Raw genomic sequence first — 16,817 nt, forward strand, 5'->3', positions numbered from 1 at the left:
GGTTTTTCCTATTCTGTTCATTGGAGATGTAGAAGTGTGGTAAGGATTAGGAAATGTAGTTTGAGCCAATAATAGAAAAATAATTTGAATTTAGAAATTTAGAAATTGCGCTGTTCTCCCTTAAGCAGAAATACTCTTCTTTGCTGCTCAGTCATAGAAAAGGATCTGGTGGTGTTAGCCTATCAACTCATCTCCTCTTGGGGCTCATGTGGCTTTATCTCATAATTGTCTTTGCAAATACTTGATTAGAAACTCGAGGCAAGAGTGGGGGCTGGAGGAGCTGGAGAAGGCATGTTCTTTGTAAAGATTTAGGTAAATGTTAACTGAATTAGATATTTTGTCGATGAAAGAATTTCTATTACAAAATACTCTCTGTGTTCCAATATTTCAGTCCTTAGTGTTTATTGAAAAAAAAAACCATTTTCTAAAATTAGAGTAAAATTTCCTCTTCGTTTTATGACAGGTTTGTAACCAAACTATTGGAAGACCTCATCTTCTTTGTGGCTGATGTACTTAATAATGGACAAGAAGTTCTGGATGTGGTTATCACTAAGCCAAACCGAGAACGTCAAAAATTAATGAGGGAACAAAACATACTGTCACAGGTGAATGTTTTCATATAGTACATTTGCATATTTAATTTTTTTGAATTATAGCATCAGAAAGTCCTTGTGTTCGTTAACTGTTGCTGTGTAACAAATTACCCCAAGACTTTCATGGCTGAAAACAGCAGATACTTGTCTCACAGTTTCTGTGGATTAGGTGGTGTAAGCAGGGCTAAGAGTGGCTCAGGTGGGTGGTTCTTGCTCCGAGTCTTTCACAAGGTTGCAGTCAAGGTGCTGGCTGGGGCTGCAGTCATCTCAGGCTTGAATGGGAAATGATTCACTTCCCAGTGCACTCCCCACCCCCCTCAGTAAGACTTGCCTCAAGACTCAGAAGCTTCTCTCCTTAGAAATGCGGAGTCCAAGAGAGAACGAGGGAGGGCACCTAGATGGAAGCCACAGTCTCTTTTATAACTTAATCTGAGAAGTAACACCTCATTAGTTCTCCTGTGTTCTATTAGAAGGGAGTCAGTAGACCCAGCCCACGCTCAAGGAGACAGGATTGCATAAGGGTGTGAATCCTAGGAGGCCGGGATCCCTGGGGCCATCTCAGAGACAGCCTCCCGCAGATCTCTCACAAAACCTGCAGGGTCAGACTATCTCCAGGAAATGTGTTGGAATAATTTTCTAGGTAGAATTTCCAGGATAACTTGGGAAGTGCCATCTCCATCTATTTCCTACTTCTGTCGCTCTCTTCCCTAGGAAAGTAGGGCAGTCTATCCATCAGCTCACAAGTGCTCTATATAATATTCTAGTTTTTTTCCTGGAAGTTTAGAGCTCTACCTATACTATGTCTTTCTGAAATTGTTCATAACATACCAGTAAATTAATTCACTTCCTGATAATATGGTAATATGGGCATGCCTACCTTTTTTTTTTTTATTCAGTTAATTGCTGTACAAAGTAATGGTCTTCTGCATTAATTGTGAACTCAAGAGAGATACTTAAAAAATAAAAAATCGTGTTATTAATATACGTGTTCTTGTGGAGTTGGGAAAGGAGAACAGTAGACATATTACCAATTAATATTCTATAGCTGATTGTCTGAAAATATAAAATCAACATTTCTCTCAAAAGAAAATAAAGGTTGCAAATCTAATGAGACAGAGGCTTTTCTGACGTTAGCATTCTTTTGTATAAAACATTTGATTTCAAGGACTTTTAGGACCTTGAATGATTTATTAATATTATTTTAACCAACATATGCCTAATCTTTCAGTATTATAAATATAAAAGTATAAAATATAAAATTCAAGGTGTAGTGAATATAAAATTATTGAAGTAACGTCAATTTGTCTTGCATTTCAGGAGCTACAAAAGATGATTCCTTTCTATTTTGCTTTCTTGTATTAATACCCATGCCCTTGTATGGGTGCTCTTTCATAGACAATTTACTCATCCTACCAGCTCATCCCTGGATGACCTTACCTGCTGTCCTGCTGCCTAAAAGATTTAGATTCCTCAATGCTTTTTAAATATTTCCCAGCTGCTAACCTTGGTATAATGTGAGTCATTACGTACCACCAGTTGCCCATGTTGCTCTCGATTTATTTGAATCCTGATACATTCATTGATTTGGCGACATCTTTATGTACCAAGAACAATAAATGAACTCTTTCCGAAAGAGGTTTAGAAGCAGTACTTGGAGGTGATTTTCTGATGTCAATTTCAGATGAAAAGTAAACGTTTTCTTTATATTATTTTGATTTTAGAAAGTTATGGAACACAGTAGAAGTAATTATAAAGCCTACAGAAATGAAACTATTTTTAGTTCATTTGAATATGTTCATGTAATTTGGTACAACCGACATCTTTATATTTTTTATTTTATTTTATTTTTTAAAAGATTTTATTTATTTGAGAGAGAGAGAAAGAGAGAGCACGAGCAGGGGGAGGAGCAGAGGGAGAGGGAGAAGCAGACTCCTTGATGAACAGGGAGCCTGACGCGGGCCGACCCCTAAGATCATGACTTGAGCCGAAGGCAGATGCCCAACTGACTGAGCCACCCAGGCATCCCTATATTTCTTATTTTAATAAAATGTAATTTCTAAACAAAATTAAGTATTTTATTTAAATGTTTTTGTCAATTTAGTGAATCCTTTAAATGGTATTTTTTTGTTTCTTAATATGTTGGTTCTGTATTCTAAATCTCCTTTTTCCTTTATATGAATTCTACTCAAATATTACAGAAGTGCTTTTGAGTCAATGTACTTATTTGTAAAACATACACCTCCATTCATCAGAATAGGTGGTTGTTTTTTTTTTTCCTGATAGGTATTTGGTATTCTTAAAGCACCCTTTAAGGAGAAGGCAGGAGAAGGCTCAATGCTGAGACTTGAAGATCTGGGGGACCAAAGATACGCTCCCTACAAATATATGCTGAGGCTGTGTTACCGTGTGCTGAGACATTCACAGCAGGACTACCGGAAAAATCAGGTTGGAGGCCACCATCTGTGTCTCTGCTTAACATTTTTGTTAAACATCTTTGCCTCTGTTTAGCATTTCAAGTAAGGGCAAGGTTCTTTGGTTACTGTTCTAAAATACATAAAGTAGGAATGGGAATTTCCACTCTGTAATGAAATATGCAAAAACGACCTGTAAGTATTTTGTGCTGACATATGTATTTATTCTTCCGTGTACAATTAGAATCTTTGAGGGAAGATGTCTGAGGTCTTCGTGCATGGTATTAGCTTTTGCTAGGCAGGAGGCATGCTGGATGTGTTATATAAAGAGGAGGGAGATATTCCTTGATATTTCTAGGAACATGTGAGGTTCTGCATCGTCACGTGTAGGCCAAAGAGTTCCTTGTCTGGTGGTGAAGATTGGCAGGTACTATCTGAAACATAAGGGAGAGGCAAAATGGGGACATGAGAGAGAAAAGGCAGCATTATGGGAATTCAGAAGAGACAGAGCTCAGTGTGGCTGGGGGAGCCCAAGGAGGGTGCTTGGAGCGGGAAGCATTTGAGGAGGATGAGACTTTTTCTTTCTTTTTTTTTTTTAGATTTTATTTATTTATTTGACAGAGAGAGAGAGAGACGCAGCAAGAGAGCAGGGGGGAGTGGGAGAAGGAGAAGCAGGCTTCCCGCTGAGCAGGGAGCCCGATGTGGGACTTGATCCCAGGACCCTGGGATCATGATCTGAGCCGAAGGCAGATGCTTAATGACTGAGCCACCCAGGCGCCCCGAGACTCACTTTCATAAATTGTATGGGAACAGGAATTTCAGTGAAGAAGGGTCTATGAAGAGAGTGCTGGATGCTAGAAAGGGCACTTTTGTCCCAAGATAGTCCTAACTGTAGAGGACAGGAAACCTAGGGCTATAGCTAAAAGTTGCCAACGGCAAGTGAAATTTCTTTTAAATCTCCTTTTTATCTTAAAAATACACAGCATTTTGCAGTGTGTTTAATAATATACATTTGTTTAATATAAAATTGTTTAAAACTAATTATCGTATCCTAAATTAGCATCCTGTGTTTCTCTTAGCCAGTTTGAGAGAAGAGTGTGGACTCAGTAAGTTTCGTTGATTAGTTTAGTGGGAGAGAGGGTGGTTGAGGCAGGTCGGGCTGAACCACATAGGCCAGGATGTCAGGCCTAGAGAGTGGCATTTATTTGGGAGTAGTCAGTAGTGTTTACTGAGTGCTTACTTCCTACCAGCCTCAGTTCTAAGCACTTTTCATAACTTAACTCAGATAATACTGAGTTAAGATGAGGAACTGAGGCACAGAGAGGTTAAATAACTCGCCGAAGATTACACAGTGCTAACTGACACTGGAGCCAGGATTCAAACCCAGACTCTTAATCATCACACTGTGCCTCTTGGTAGTTTGAAAGTCTTTCGACAAGAAAAAAGAATCCGCTTTAAGAAAAATCTGTTAAAATATATTGGCTTTGAAATTCTATTTCAAGATTGAAAAAAGGTCTAAAAAGAATATGTAAAACAGACTCGTGAGAAGATAAATAATATGGCAAGGAGCAAAAGAGTGAGGAAGGGCACAATATAAACAAATCCTTAAAGACTTTTGAATATAATCCTATTATAAACAGCCTTCCTTGCAATTGGAAATACTGCCATTGGAATTCTTTCCCCCAGCTTCCCTGCATTCCATTAAAATGGAAGAAGAATCACGTTCCAGGACATTAAATGGTGGACCTTCAAGCACTCGGAGAATCAACGTTCCAGAAGCCGCCCAGTATTAAGGCTCATGTTATTCTGTGGGGGTCTGAGGTGGAGATGGGGGCTAGAGGTTGCTCAGTGTATGCCACCTAGCCTCATCTGTCTTCTTGGGTCTGGAAATATCTACTTTGCTAGATAGGCCACCACTCCACACACACAAGCAGTACCATGTTAGAGAGATTGAATCAACTGAAAAAACCAACAAGTCTACAGAATTTACCTGGTTCTCTGGGTCCCACGGGCTCACATTGTATGCCATTCTTTTTTTTTTTTTTTTAAAGATTTTATTTATTTATTTGACACAGAGAGAGAGATAGCGAGAGCAGGAACACAAGCAGGGGGAGTGGGAGGGGGAGAATCAGGCTTCCTGCTGAGCAGGGAGCCCGATGCGGGGCTCGATCCCAGGACCCTGGGATCATGACCTGAGCCAAAGGCAGACGCTTAACGACTGAGCCACCCAGGCGCCCCTTGTATGCCGTTCTTAATTGTGCTCAGCCTCTGGAGGGGTCCCAGGGCCCTCCTTTCTATAGCACTGCCCTGGCTTTGGTGCCTGATCTCCTTGGGTTTGGTTGTTCAGCTAGTCCTTGGTAGATTCCCTGGGCAGCACATCTTAACTGATGTCCTTTCTTCATCTGGCACACCAAAATTTTCTCACTCCTTTTAGTTTTAGCTGAGGACTCCTGTGCCTAGTGTGCTGAGATGTGTGCAATTTCTCCTCTGAAAACATTCATCCTTCTGATAAGTGGAAACACACACACACACACACACACATTCAGCTCCTATAATTATTCCTCTTCTTTGTTCTTAGTTCACCTGACCCAGGCACATCACTACTCTGGGTAAATGATTATTCACTTTAGGGGACCTGCTTTTTGGTTTCTTTAGAGCATATGACTGTGGCGGGCACTCTTTCTCTCTTTTGGGATGTCTTCCCAAGGCATAGATAATTGAGCTGACAAAAGAGTAGAAGAATCACCAGCATCCACTGAGGGTTAGATTTTGTTTTCCCTTATGTTCTCATGCATGCTCCAGTTCAATCTCAGTGAGGGTTGAATAATGTTTTTCTCATTTCTTTTGAATCAGGAATGCTTTTGTTAAGCATAGAGTAGCTTTCTGATATTTTTAGAGCATGATTTTAAAATATAAGTAGAAATACTTTCTACTTTTTGCATAATTACCTTGTTTTCCTTCAGCCTCATCTATATTGTATAGAGTCCTAAGAGGGAGTTCTTTTGTGATTTAGTGCTAACCCAAGTCTTTAAGGTTGAGTGTCTGCTTATTATTATTTATAGAATTTGGTGACAACCTCTAAATTGATTTGATTTTTTATCAGTATCTTGATCTATTTATCAAACACCTTGGAGGTTTGCCTTATACTGGGGTATGATTACAATAGTCATAAAAGAGTGTAAATCAATACATGTCTTTAAAGTGATACACTAACAGAAGACATTTACTTTACTTAAATGGATACCCAATATAAAGGTATCATTTTGAGAGGCCACAAAATCACTGCTTAGAATATAATTAGATTTGTGCAACCTGTATCATTTTCAAGGAGTAGCTAGGTTCCAGTATATTTTACCTAAGGCAAAAAATACTTTCTAATCAGTAAGTTTGTCCATCATAGAACCAGAGATACATTCCCAAGGAGAATCCCCAAGAAGCTGAAGTGAGAACTATGGATTGTGGAAGGGGTTAGTTAAGCTTACCAGGTCTATCTATGGTTGTGTGGGATTCTTGCTTGTACACAGAATACAGGACATGAGCAATAGTGGCTTGGAATATAGGAGAGTCAGTGTGAAGAATGAGGAGCAGATTAAATCATGCATGATTGAAACTCCCAGTGGCTTTTTCTTGCTCTCAGAATAACATTTTGGTCCTTTACCCTCGCTCGCAAGGACCTACCTCTCCAACTTCAGCTCTTGTTTTCTTTTTACTTACTACCCTGTAGCTACACTGGCCATCTTTGTCTATAGAACACAAAGAGTGTGGTTCCACTGCCTACCTAGATTTTTCTCCTCCTCATGGCTGCCTTCTTTTGATCATTCCCTTCTTTTTCATCCCAGCTCAAATATCACTTCTTTAGTGTCTACCCCATATGAAGTTGCCACCTTTCCCCATCCCTTTGTTTCATTTCACTTATTAACATATAAAAGGATCATATTTATTATCTAATTTACTGCCTTTTTTTTCACACTGGGAGGTAGGCTTCATGAGAACTCACCTATCTTGTTTACCACCGTATGTCTAGTCTCTCAAACAGCCTGGAATGTAGTAGGCTTTCAAGAAGTATTTATGGGATGAATGATCTGGTCAATAAAGTGATTGATTAATCATATTATCTTGTTTGATAGCTTTTTAGGATAAAGAGTGGTATGGAATTTTATCTTTATTTTTAAAAAGAAGATTTAACAGATTGGGACATGTACAAAAAAGAAATCGCTTCAAGTCAGCCTGGGATCTTCATGCGACTGTATAGCTCTCATGCCTCATGAACAAAATTTCAGAGAGTCATTTTCTTTCTGTAATTATGATACAGTCAGTGGTTATAACTTTTAGTGTGAGTTAGAAGAAGGGCCTCTGTTAGGCTGGTAAAATTTACCATGTCGAAAGAAATTATTATTTTAACTAGGTTTATTTTTGTTTTTCCCACTTATGGTTTCAGAGTATAAGCACCCACATTGAATATTTCTAGGTATATAATTTTCTATTATAATTTAAATTAGGCATATGCTCATATGTTTTAATTTCCTTTCTCAAAAAGCCATATTTCTTGAAGGATTATTGCTTTTCTTTTGACAATGCATTTGAGTTTTTCTGTTATGAATAAATTAATCGATGTTGCTGACTCTAATAGAACCTGTTATTTCTAAGCTGTTTGGCAGCACATTCTGACAGTCTTTCTTCTTTGCAGGAATATATTGCTAAGAATTTCTGTGTCATGCAGTCCCAGATTGGCTATGATATTTTGGCAGAAGATACCATCACAGCTTTGTTGCACAACAACAGAAAACTACTAGAGAAACATATCACAGCAAAAGAAATAGAAACATTTGTCAGTTTACTCAGGAGAAATCGTGAGCCAAGGTTTGAAGTGGTTCATGTAGTATTCTTTACTAGTGGGAATATTGTGCTTTATTTTTTGTTTTTTTTTTTGCAAAAAAGCTTTTTGCTTTATTTTTAGAATGTTTTAAAAGTTGGAATTCTTTTTCTTTAAGATTTATTTATTTAAAGGAGAGAGAGAGTGAGAAGAGTGAGAAAGAGAGAGAGAGAGAGACCGCTTGAGTGGGGGGGGAGGGGCAGAGGGAGAGAGAGAGAGACTTCAAGCCGACTCCCTGCTGAGGATGGAGCCCGATGCAGGGTTTGATCCCATGACCCTGAGATCATGACCTGAGACGAAATCAAGAGATGGACCCTTAACTGACTGAGCCACCCAGGTGCCCCGTAAAAGTTGAAATTCTTTCATATCACTAACTTTCATGGACAAAACTATATTGGGTTTGCTGTTACAATAATTATGTATCATAGAGTTATTACCTCACAGGAAATGAAAACCTTTTATAGACATATTTAAATATAAGTGACTTTCATTCTGATCATTTATGTTTTTATAGTACTTCTAGTTTTTCAAAATCTATTCATGTACATTGTCTCATTTAAGCCCTTGTACATTTCCATGAGGTAAGCTGGTTGCATATTATTATTATGTTATCAATATATTATATTATTGTAAATTATTATCCACATTTTTAGAGATGAGAAAACAGAAGTCTAGATAGCAACTTGTCCAAGAATACCCCAATAGTAAGGAATATTACTATAATATCATAATTACTTATTACTAATATTATGGTAATATTCCTTACTATTGGGGTATCCCATCAAATTTACTTTCTATTGCACCATGCTGCTTTATCTGGGAGAAATGAATATAGTAAAGTCAAGCAGACTGACAGTTTTCTTTACTAATTAGCACAGCAAATGAATGTTAGAAGGTTGAAATGGGCCTTTGACTCAACTAGGCCATGCTCACTTTTGTTGACTGTGTGCTGTTTTCCTATTTTACGCGGTACAACATTAGCTTTCATCTGCTTTTGTTTTGTTATGTGTTCTTGGATAGTCTCATTTTAAGGCAGATAAATGATTTTCTAAACATAATAAGTCACAGTGCTATGGGAGGAATATCACCAAATAAATAGAAGCAAACTTATCTCCTTTTTTGAAACAAGGTTTGTATTAAACACAAATAATTGGATGTTTAATTTGCTTCTAATGATGCAGTAGATAAGCAACATATTAAAAAATGTTGCGTGGAGGTATTAGAAATAAATCTAAAAACTTACTTGCATTATATCCCCAAGGATATTTTTATTGTGATATTGTATGAAGTGCCTTTTCTTAGTGTTCAATTTATTTTTTTTCCTCTTGCCAGGTTTTTGGATTATTTATCAGATCTGTGTGTATCTAATACCACTGCTATACCTGTAACTCAAGAACTCATCTGTAAATTTATGTTGAGCCCAGGCAATGCAGACATTCTCATTCAAACTAAGTAAGCCCAGATAGGGGAGGAATCTTCTTCTGTTCATTATTTGTAAGCATTGTAGCTCCTGTCGTATTTGTGAGTTAGCTTCTTAATTGATTTTGTATGTATAATTTATTTCAAGGCTGGTCTCAATGCAAGTAGACAACCCCATGGAGAGCTCCATCCTTTCAGATGACATTGATGATGAAGAAGTTTGGCTCTATTGGATTGACAGCAACAAGGAACCTCATGGCAAAGCTATCAGGCACCTTGCTCAAGAAGCAAAAGAAGGCACCAAAGCTGATTTGGAAGTTCTTACCTATTATAGGTAAAGAATCATAATTGTCAATATTACTTATTCATTGAGAGAAGATTCTCTGAAACCTCTAAAAGTCAGGTATCTATGAAGAGGAAATTTAAAAAGTCATGTCAAAACTAAGGTAGCTGAAATATTTAACATTATTTAAAATATTCAAAATAAAAGTGAACATCTGTGTTTTCTACCTATACAACTTGCGATTTTCTGACTTTTTCACTAATTTGGAATTGGTGTGCAGCAGAGGGCTTTTTCCTGTTATTGATTGGTATTAGATGAGAGACATGTTGGGACCACGGTGTTGGACTTGAGGGATGGAGCTGAGCTGGGTGTGTTGATCCAGCTGCAGAGGTGGCCCAGGAGAAAGTTAGCCAGTAGGAATGTAGATAGTGCTTATGAATATGTGGTGACCTAGGGTTGGAGAGAAGCTGCTATCTATAGTTATGAAAGTTCGGTGGCAGCACTTGGCAGCAGAAGTTGCCATGGTAGTTGCTGGTGGTCAGTATGCTGGGAGCAAGAACCTAGCTGGTGTCTTTGAGTTTAAGGTATCAAAACCTCTGAAAGACGCCCTTGGGAAATGTTGGGCCCAAATGACAGGAATCTGAGAAAGGCCGAGCGTGGCTCGTGTTCCTCGTTTCTATAGGTATCCCAACAGAGCCAAGGCTAATTCTTGATCTCAGAGGCTCTTGAATCCAAGTGTAACTGATGCCATTTGGATGGGTCACATTTGGTTTGGGAACCGAGTGGATCTGAAGTTAGAGTGTAGCTAGATATTAGGGCCGGAGCTAAGTGGGAATGGGAAACCGAGAGATGGTTTTGTGTGAGCGGTTTGTTATCCATAGCCCTCAGGCTTAGTGTATTTGTAATCCTAGGAAATCAAAAATGGAGAGCCCAATGCCACTTTCCTCCAGACAACATGTTACTGGAACAAGTAAGAGAAATTGTAACTTGAACAGACATAGAGACAATTTCATGTATTTGCTGTCATTTGATTACTTCACTCACTACCAAAAAAATTCGACTCCAGTGTCACGAACACTTGGGAATTTCGGTGTTGTATAAAAGTAGATAGTAGATACTGACTGATACTGTTTAAGAACTTTATCAAGAGGGGTGCCTGGGTGGCTCAGCCGCTAAGCGTCTGCCTTCGGCTCAGGTCATATCCCAAGGTCCTGGGATCGAGCTCCGCATCGGGCTCCCTGCTCCACGGGAAGCCTGCTTCTCTCTCTGTCAAATAAATAAATAAAATCTTTAAAAAAAAAAAAGAACTTTATCAAGAGAAGACAAATAATGTAGTATGTTTCATATTTTTAAGGTACCAGCTAAACCTCTTTGCAAGGATGTGCTTGGATCGCCAGTATCTGGCCATAAACCAGATTTCTATGCAGCTCTCGGTGGATTTGATCCTGCGGTGTGTGTCGGATGAGAGCCTGCCATTTGACCTCCGGGCGTCTTTTTGTCGCCTCATGCTCCACATGCATGTTGACCGGGATCCCCAGGAGTCTGTGGTGCCTGTTCGCTATGCCAGGCTCTGGACCGAAATTCCCACAAAGATCACAATTCATGAGTATGTTTGGAAACATTTCCTGAGCACTTTCAATTCCATAGATGAACTCAAAATCAAATGTCTTCAATTTTGAAGTGAGATATATGGAAGGGCCTTTCTGTGTTCTAACTCAAGTTGTTAGTCTTTTTTTTTTTTTTACTGCTTTTATTTTTTTATTACTTTTTTAAGTTTTTATTTTAATGACAGTTAGTTAACATGCAGTGTTATATTAGTTTCAGGTGTACAATATAGTGATTCAGCACTTCCATACATCACCCTGTGCTCATCACGACACGTGCACTCCTTCCTCACCATCAACCTATTTAACCCCCTACCCCCCAACCCAGGTTGTTAGTCTTTCAAATACAAATAAGATACTCTTTTTGGAGAGTAAAATAACAGCTCTTGATAATAGAAACGTCATTCTGGAGATCAATAAGCAGAAATTGTATTTATAATAGGAGTAACAATTTTTTAAGTGCTTAATATTATGGTAGAAACATCTTGAAGGGTTAACTAAGTTACCTAAACTTAAGAAGCTGGGAGATTAAAGTATATATATTCTCTTATTTTTGAATGATTTCAATCAATTTAACTTGCATCATATTCTTTCTTTCTAGATATGATTCTATAACAGACTCTTCCAGAAATGATATGAAGAGGAAATTTGCGCTGACAATGGAATTTGTTGAAGAATACTTGAAAGAAGTTGTAAATCAGCCATTTCCTTTTGGGGATAAAGAAAAAAACAAACTGACATTTGAGGTATTTTATAAAAACAATTCATTTGTGAAGTTATTCAGTTTTCCCTGTCAAAAATTAGATATATTGAGCGTCAAAGATTTTTCCCCTCTAATATTTAGGATGTTTTGGTAACTGGATAGTTTAGTTGATAAAGGTATGATTCCCTCTGCCATTGATTAAAAGATAGATTTGATGCTTTAATTAGACCTGATGTCTAATATAAAATATTCTATTTATAATTACCGGTTACCTACTGTTTTCCTGGATTTGGGGGGTTTTATTTATCTGTGTAAATTTTATTGCATTTCATGAACAAAGACAATTTGCATACATTGTAATTTGTTTGGATACATTTTTTTCTCTGATCTCCATGGAAGTGAAATTTTTAGCTTCATTAAACTGAATTGGAATACCTTTGATCTTAATATCATTTGGGGGATATAGTGACAAAACTAGAGAAAAGATGCCATTACTTGACACCTGGTGTATTAGGTATCTACTGGTGTATAAGAGATTACCTCCAAACTTAGCCCAAAGGAACAAGCACTTATTATTTTACAGTATCTATGGGTCAGGAATCTGGAAATGCATGGTTAGGTGGTTCTGGCTCAGGGATTCTCATGAAGTTGTAATCAAGCTGTTGACTGGGGTTGCAGTTATTTCCAGCTAGATGACCTGCTGCTAAGCTCACTCATGCGTATCTTGGTGGCCGTATCTCCTTGCTGGCTGTTGGCCAGAGGCTTCATCTTTTTGCCAGGTGGGGCTTTCCACAGGCTGCCTGTGTCTTTATGGCATGGTACCCAGAGCAAGCCACTAGAGAGAGAGAGAGAGAGCCCAAGATGGAGCTTGCAATCTTCTCTAACCTAATCTTGGAAGTGGAATGCTATTACTTCTGTTGTATTCTGTTTGTCACATGGACCATCCTTGGCTCAGTGTGAAAAGAGACCATACTTTGGGGACCATGCTGGAAGCTGGCTGTCATACCTAGAATGTCTTATAGTGTCCAGAAGACCACAAAGCAGCATAGGGAACAAATTATTTCTGGACAAATTCCTGTATAATAGCCATTTATTAAAGTAATTCATTAATGTAACCATTTATTAAGTGATATCCTACTGACTTAAATAAGTTAATATTTACTTAAGTAAATCATCTAATGTAAATTTCTTTAAGCACCTTGATAAACCTAAAATCTCTTTTCGGCTTCCTTGCTGGCTGTGGATCAGACACCTCATCTTGTAATCTGGGCTTTTGAGAGAGATGGCAAACTGGCCTTATTTTGATTGCTTTTTCAGACATTTTAATTCCTAGGTATTAAGAATTAGAAAGTTTAGAAATACCTTCACTAATTTGGATAATATAAAAAAATCAATGTTAATTTTAGGGGCACCGGGGTGACTCAGTCAGTGAAGCGTTCGACTTGTGATCTCAGCTCAGGTCTCGATCTCAGAGTCATGAGTTCAATCCCCCCATTGGGCTCCATGCTGGGCATGGAGCCTACTTAAAAAAAAAAAAAATCAATGTTAATTTCAGTTTCTAATGTTTTTTGTTTCTTTCCCACTCCCCTTCCCTTTTTCTTAAGGTGGTACACTTGGCTCGGAATCTTATATACTTTGGATTTTATAGTTTCAGTGAATTGTTAAGACTAACAAGAACACTTCTGGCTATCCTAGATATTGTACAGGCCCCCATGTCATCATATTTTGAAAGGTTGAGCAAATTTCAAGATGGAGGTAAGAATTTTTTGAGAAAAATTATGATCTTTTTGAAGGTGAGATAAAAACAAATCTACAGAGAAATTGTTGTTAACATGTACCTGCTAATGTATGTGTACAAATGAAAAGTGATTCTATAATAGGACTAAGTGATAATAGGCTGGATTTATAATTTATAAACTTTCTTCTCTGTTTTTAAATTAAAAATTTGAAGGAAAAATTCATAGATCAATGAGTTCCAACTTTGGCAACTAATGTTACAGCTAATCCATTAGTGAAAGTATTATGTGTTAAAAAATAAAAACATCTTAATATTTGTGATCATCCTGGTATGTGTGATATGCTGGCTATGCTTCATAGCAGAGCACAGAAAAGTGCAAAGAATTGGAACAGTAGTGGTCATACCAGAGAAGCAGTGAATGCAAAACCAGTGTGAGAGGCAGTATAGTGAAGTGGATAAGAGAATGGGCTTTTGAGTCAGAGTGCTGTAATCAAATCCTGCCTTTACCATTTATTAACTTAGGCAAGGTACTTAACTTTTCTAAGAGTTTATTTTCTCATCTGAGATATGAAGATAATAGTAATAGTATCTTCCTCACAGCTTCCTTGTGAGAATTAAATGAATGTATACAATATATTCAAGGTACTTATAACAGTGCCAATCTCATAACTCAAAAATTTTTTTGATGGTGATTGTCTTAGGTTGGATGCCTTGTAAATAGTGGGAGGTAGAGAATTGTTTGCCGAGGGTATATTGAAGAATGTTTTCAGGATATACACCTCTAAGGAAGTGAAGAAGGTAGGATTGGGCAGATAGAGAAGCTGATCCACACTGCAATTATAACTGAGCCATCAACTGATCCTACAGGTTAGCTCTACAGCAGGGTGGCCCTTGGCAGTTGTCATAAATTAAGGCAAAGGTACTGAGTTTTGTATTCTTGTATCAGCCAACCATTGATTGATGGCTTTATCGTGGAGGGGGGAGTGTAACCTTGGGTAAGGCAGTTTCTTTTGGCCAAGGGTCATTCTTAGTGAGAGGCATCATGGGAGGTTGGCAACTATGATGCTCCACAACTAGGAGAAAATGTGCCTGAACTCTGAAGGGGGGACCTGTGTAGAGCACAAGGTGTCCACTGCAATGTCTACTGCAGGGTTAAAAAAGTAAAACCAGAAATGTAATCTCAGACTTAAGGAAGAAATATCTCGTTAAGAATTATAAATGAGGAACTTCCAGGTAGCTGAAGTAATTAATTGCTGCTGCCTAAATCTCAATAATTTCTACATCTTCCAGAAATCTGTAGAGATCAATCAGACTACATTTAACCATATAAATCCCTCACCTTTAGCAGAAGTAGAAGACAGAGGACAATTCAAACTTCAGGTGTAAGTAGAAAGGTAGCATCAGTTTTCAGTAGAGCTGTCTCACGAGTTCTCACTGCAAGCCTTTGCCGACAGTTAGAAGGTTCTGGGAAAACTATGCAGAAGAGACAAGAAGGGATTGTATGCAAATCTCCCTCAGAAAGAAAGTCTACACTAAGTGTGAAAATATTGACAGAGAATCCAGGTAGATAAGAGCACTGAATAAAGAGGAAGGGGCTTAACAGTACACAGGTAGCAGCTGTGGAAAAGCAATGCTTCTATAGATGAAGTGGGTTAATGTTCATCCCTAGGGATGAGGGAGAGTCACCCTTTGGAATCTTGTTGGTGAAGGGAAAAAGAAGCAAGATGATGAAATCCTAAGTACCACAAGATAAAAGAAACAAAAAAATCAAAGGAAATGTATGTAATTCCTTTCCATTGCCATCCACCAAGAGCTAGACTTTAAAGAAATTGAACTTTGCCACTCTGACAAGGGAGTGTTCTTGAACTGAAAATTATGTGAACCAGCTCATATTGTCAACCTTGTCCAAGAAATGCATATATGAAATCAGTCCTCCTATATATGAAGCTACTCTAAGATCAAAATAGAATGGAGAATCAAAACATTTCATTTGATGGAAATTCTCCTCTGAAAACTAACCATGAAAGAAAAGAAAATTGTAACATGAGACTCTAAAGTTAATTAAATATCTTCAAACAAAAATTGGGATATGAAAACCACCTTGAATCATAGATTAAAAAACTAAGGTTAGAAGTGGACAAAAAGCCAGGAGGAGATGAAATGAAAGTTTATTGGACTCAGGAAAGAAATAGAATAAAATGGTAGACTTTATTCTTTTTAGATATACAGACTAAATTACATTATCAAAAGAATAGATTTGAAGGAAAGTATAATATGCACCATTGAAGAAAGGCAGGAAAACAATGATGAGAATGTCAGTGATATGAAGAAACAAGTAAAAAGAGTCAGAGAAAAAGTGGTTGAAATGGAAGAAAGGCAAAGAAGAGCCATCATATGAGTAATTGGAGTTCCTCTGAAGAAGAAAAATAAAACCGTGGAGCAGAACTTATATTTAAAATTACAATCCAAGAAAACATTCTGTAAATAAAAGATAGCCTAAGTTCTCCATGGTGAAATTGTCTGGAATGGTGATCTCTAAGACATAGCATGATAAAACTGTAATATGTAGTGTATATTAAGAGAGAGTTGTGGTGTGTAGGGGGAGGTGCTATGAAAGCAAGTGGAGAAAAAAATGAAAAGATATATAAGCGTTTTGTACTCTTCTTGCATCTTTTATATAAATTTAAAATTTTATAAAAATAAAAGTCTATGAACAATATCTGAATGAAAGCAAAGGAAAAGCCAAGAACAACAATGGTAAATGGCAGGGGACATGCCAGTGGTCTATCCTATTTCTGTTTTCTGAATCTCACCAGTGAGAGCCTCTTCTTAACAGTCCCAGAGGGTACACAAGAGTTGAGATGTCAATATTAAGGGTGCTTCTTGGTGTGATGCTTTTATGATCTCCAGTTTACTCTGAACCAAATCATTCTTTAAAAGTTAGAAATTGGTCTTCACTATTGGTCTATTGGTCTCAGTGCTCACAGTCTGCTTTCAGAATTTTATCCTAAGGGAAAGTCTTACTTTTCCTCTAAAAATTTGCAAATATCTTGTTTGCATTCTCTCTGTCATGTCCGTGTCTACCCTATAAGACACATTTTTTACTCTTTTAAGTTATTTATAATTCTCATATTTTCTCATGGACTCCATTCATCTCTGGATTTCTTAATCATTCTGTCAACAATTTGAGAAC

General features: G+C 37.6%; 1 protein-coding gene across 9 annotated transcripts in view; it reads left to right on the forward strand.

The window, feature by feature from the left end:
- ITPR2 (inositol 1,4,5-trisphosphate receptor type 2) overlaps positions 1-16,817 on the forward strand; it is a 497,457-nt gene that overhangs the window by 152,890 nt on the left and 327,750 nt on the right. For all 9 annotated transcript variants that reach the window (XM_035028030.1, XM_035028031.1, XM_035028032.1 and 6 more), the window contains 8 exons: positions 464-605; positions 2,877-3,038; positions 7,692-7,864; positions 9,210-9,329; positions 9,445-9,630; positions 10,934-11,185; positions 11,785-11,929; positions 13,491-13,641. In XM_035028030.1, coding sequence (XP_034883921.1) covers positions 464-605; positions 2,877-3,038; positions 7,692-7,864; positions 9,210-9,329; positions 9,445-9,630; positions 10,934-11,185; positions 11,785-11,929; positions 13,491-13,641 — 1,331 coding nt within the window. The remainder of the gene's footprint in view (positions 1-463; positions 606-2,876; positions 3,039-7,691; positions 7,865-9,209; positions 9,330-9,444; positions 9,631-10,933; positions 11,186-11,784; positions 11,930-13,490; positions 13,642-16,817) is intronic.

Source organism: Mirounga leonina, unplaced genomic scaffold, assembly GCF_011800145.1.
Source record: "Mirounga leonina isolate KUSES-001 unplaced genomic scaffold, KU_Mleo_1.0 Mir_201, whole genome shotgun sequence".
In the NCBI taxonomy this organism is placed as follows: Eukaryota; Metazoa; Chordata; class Mammalia; order Carnivora; family Phocidae; genus Mirounga; species Mirounga leonina.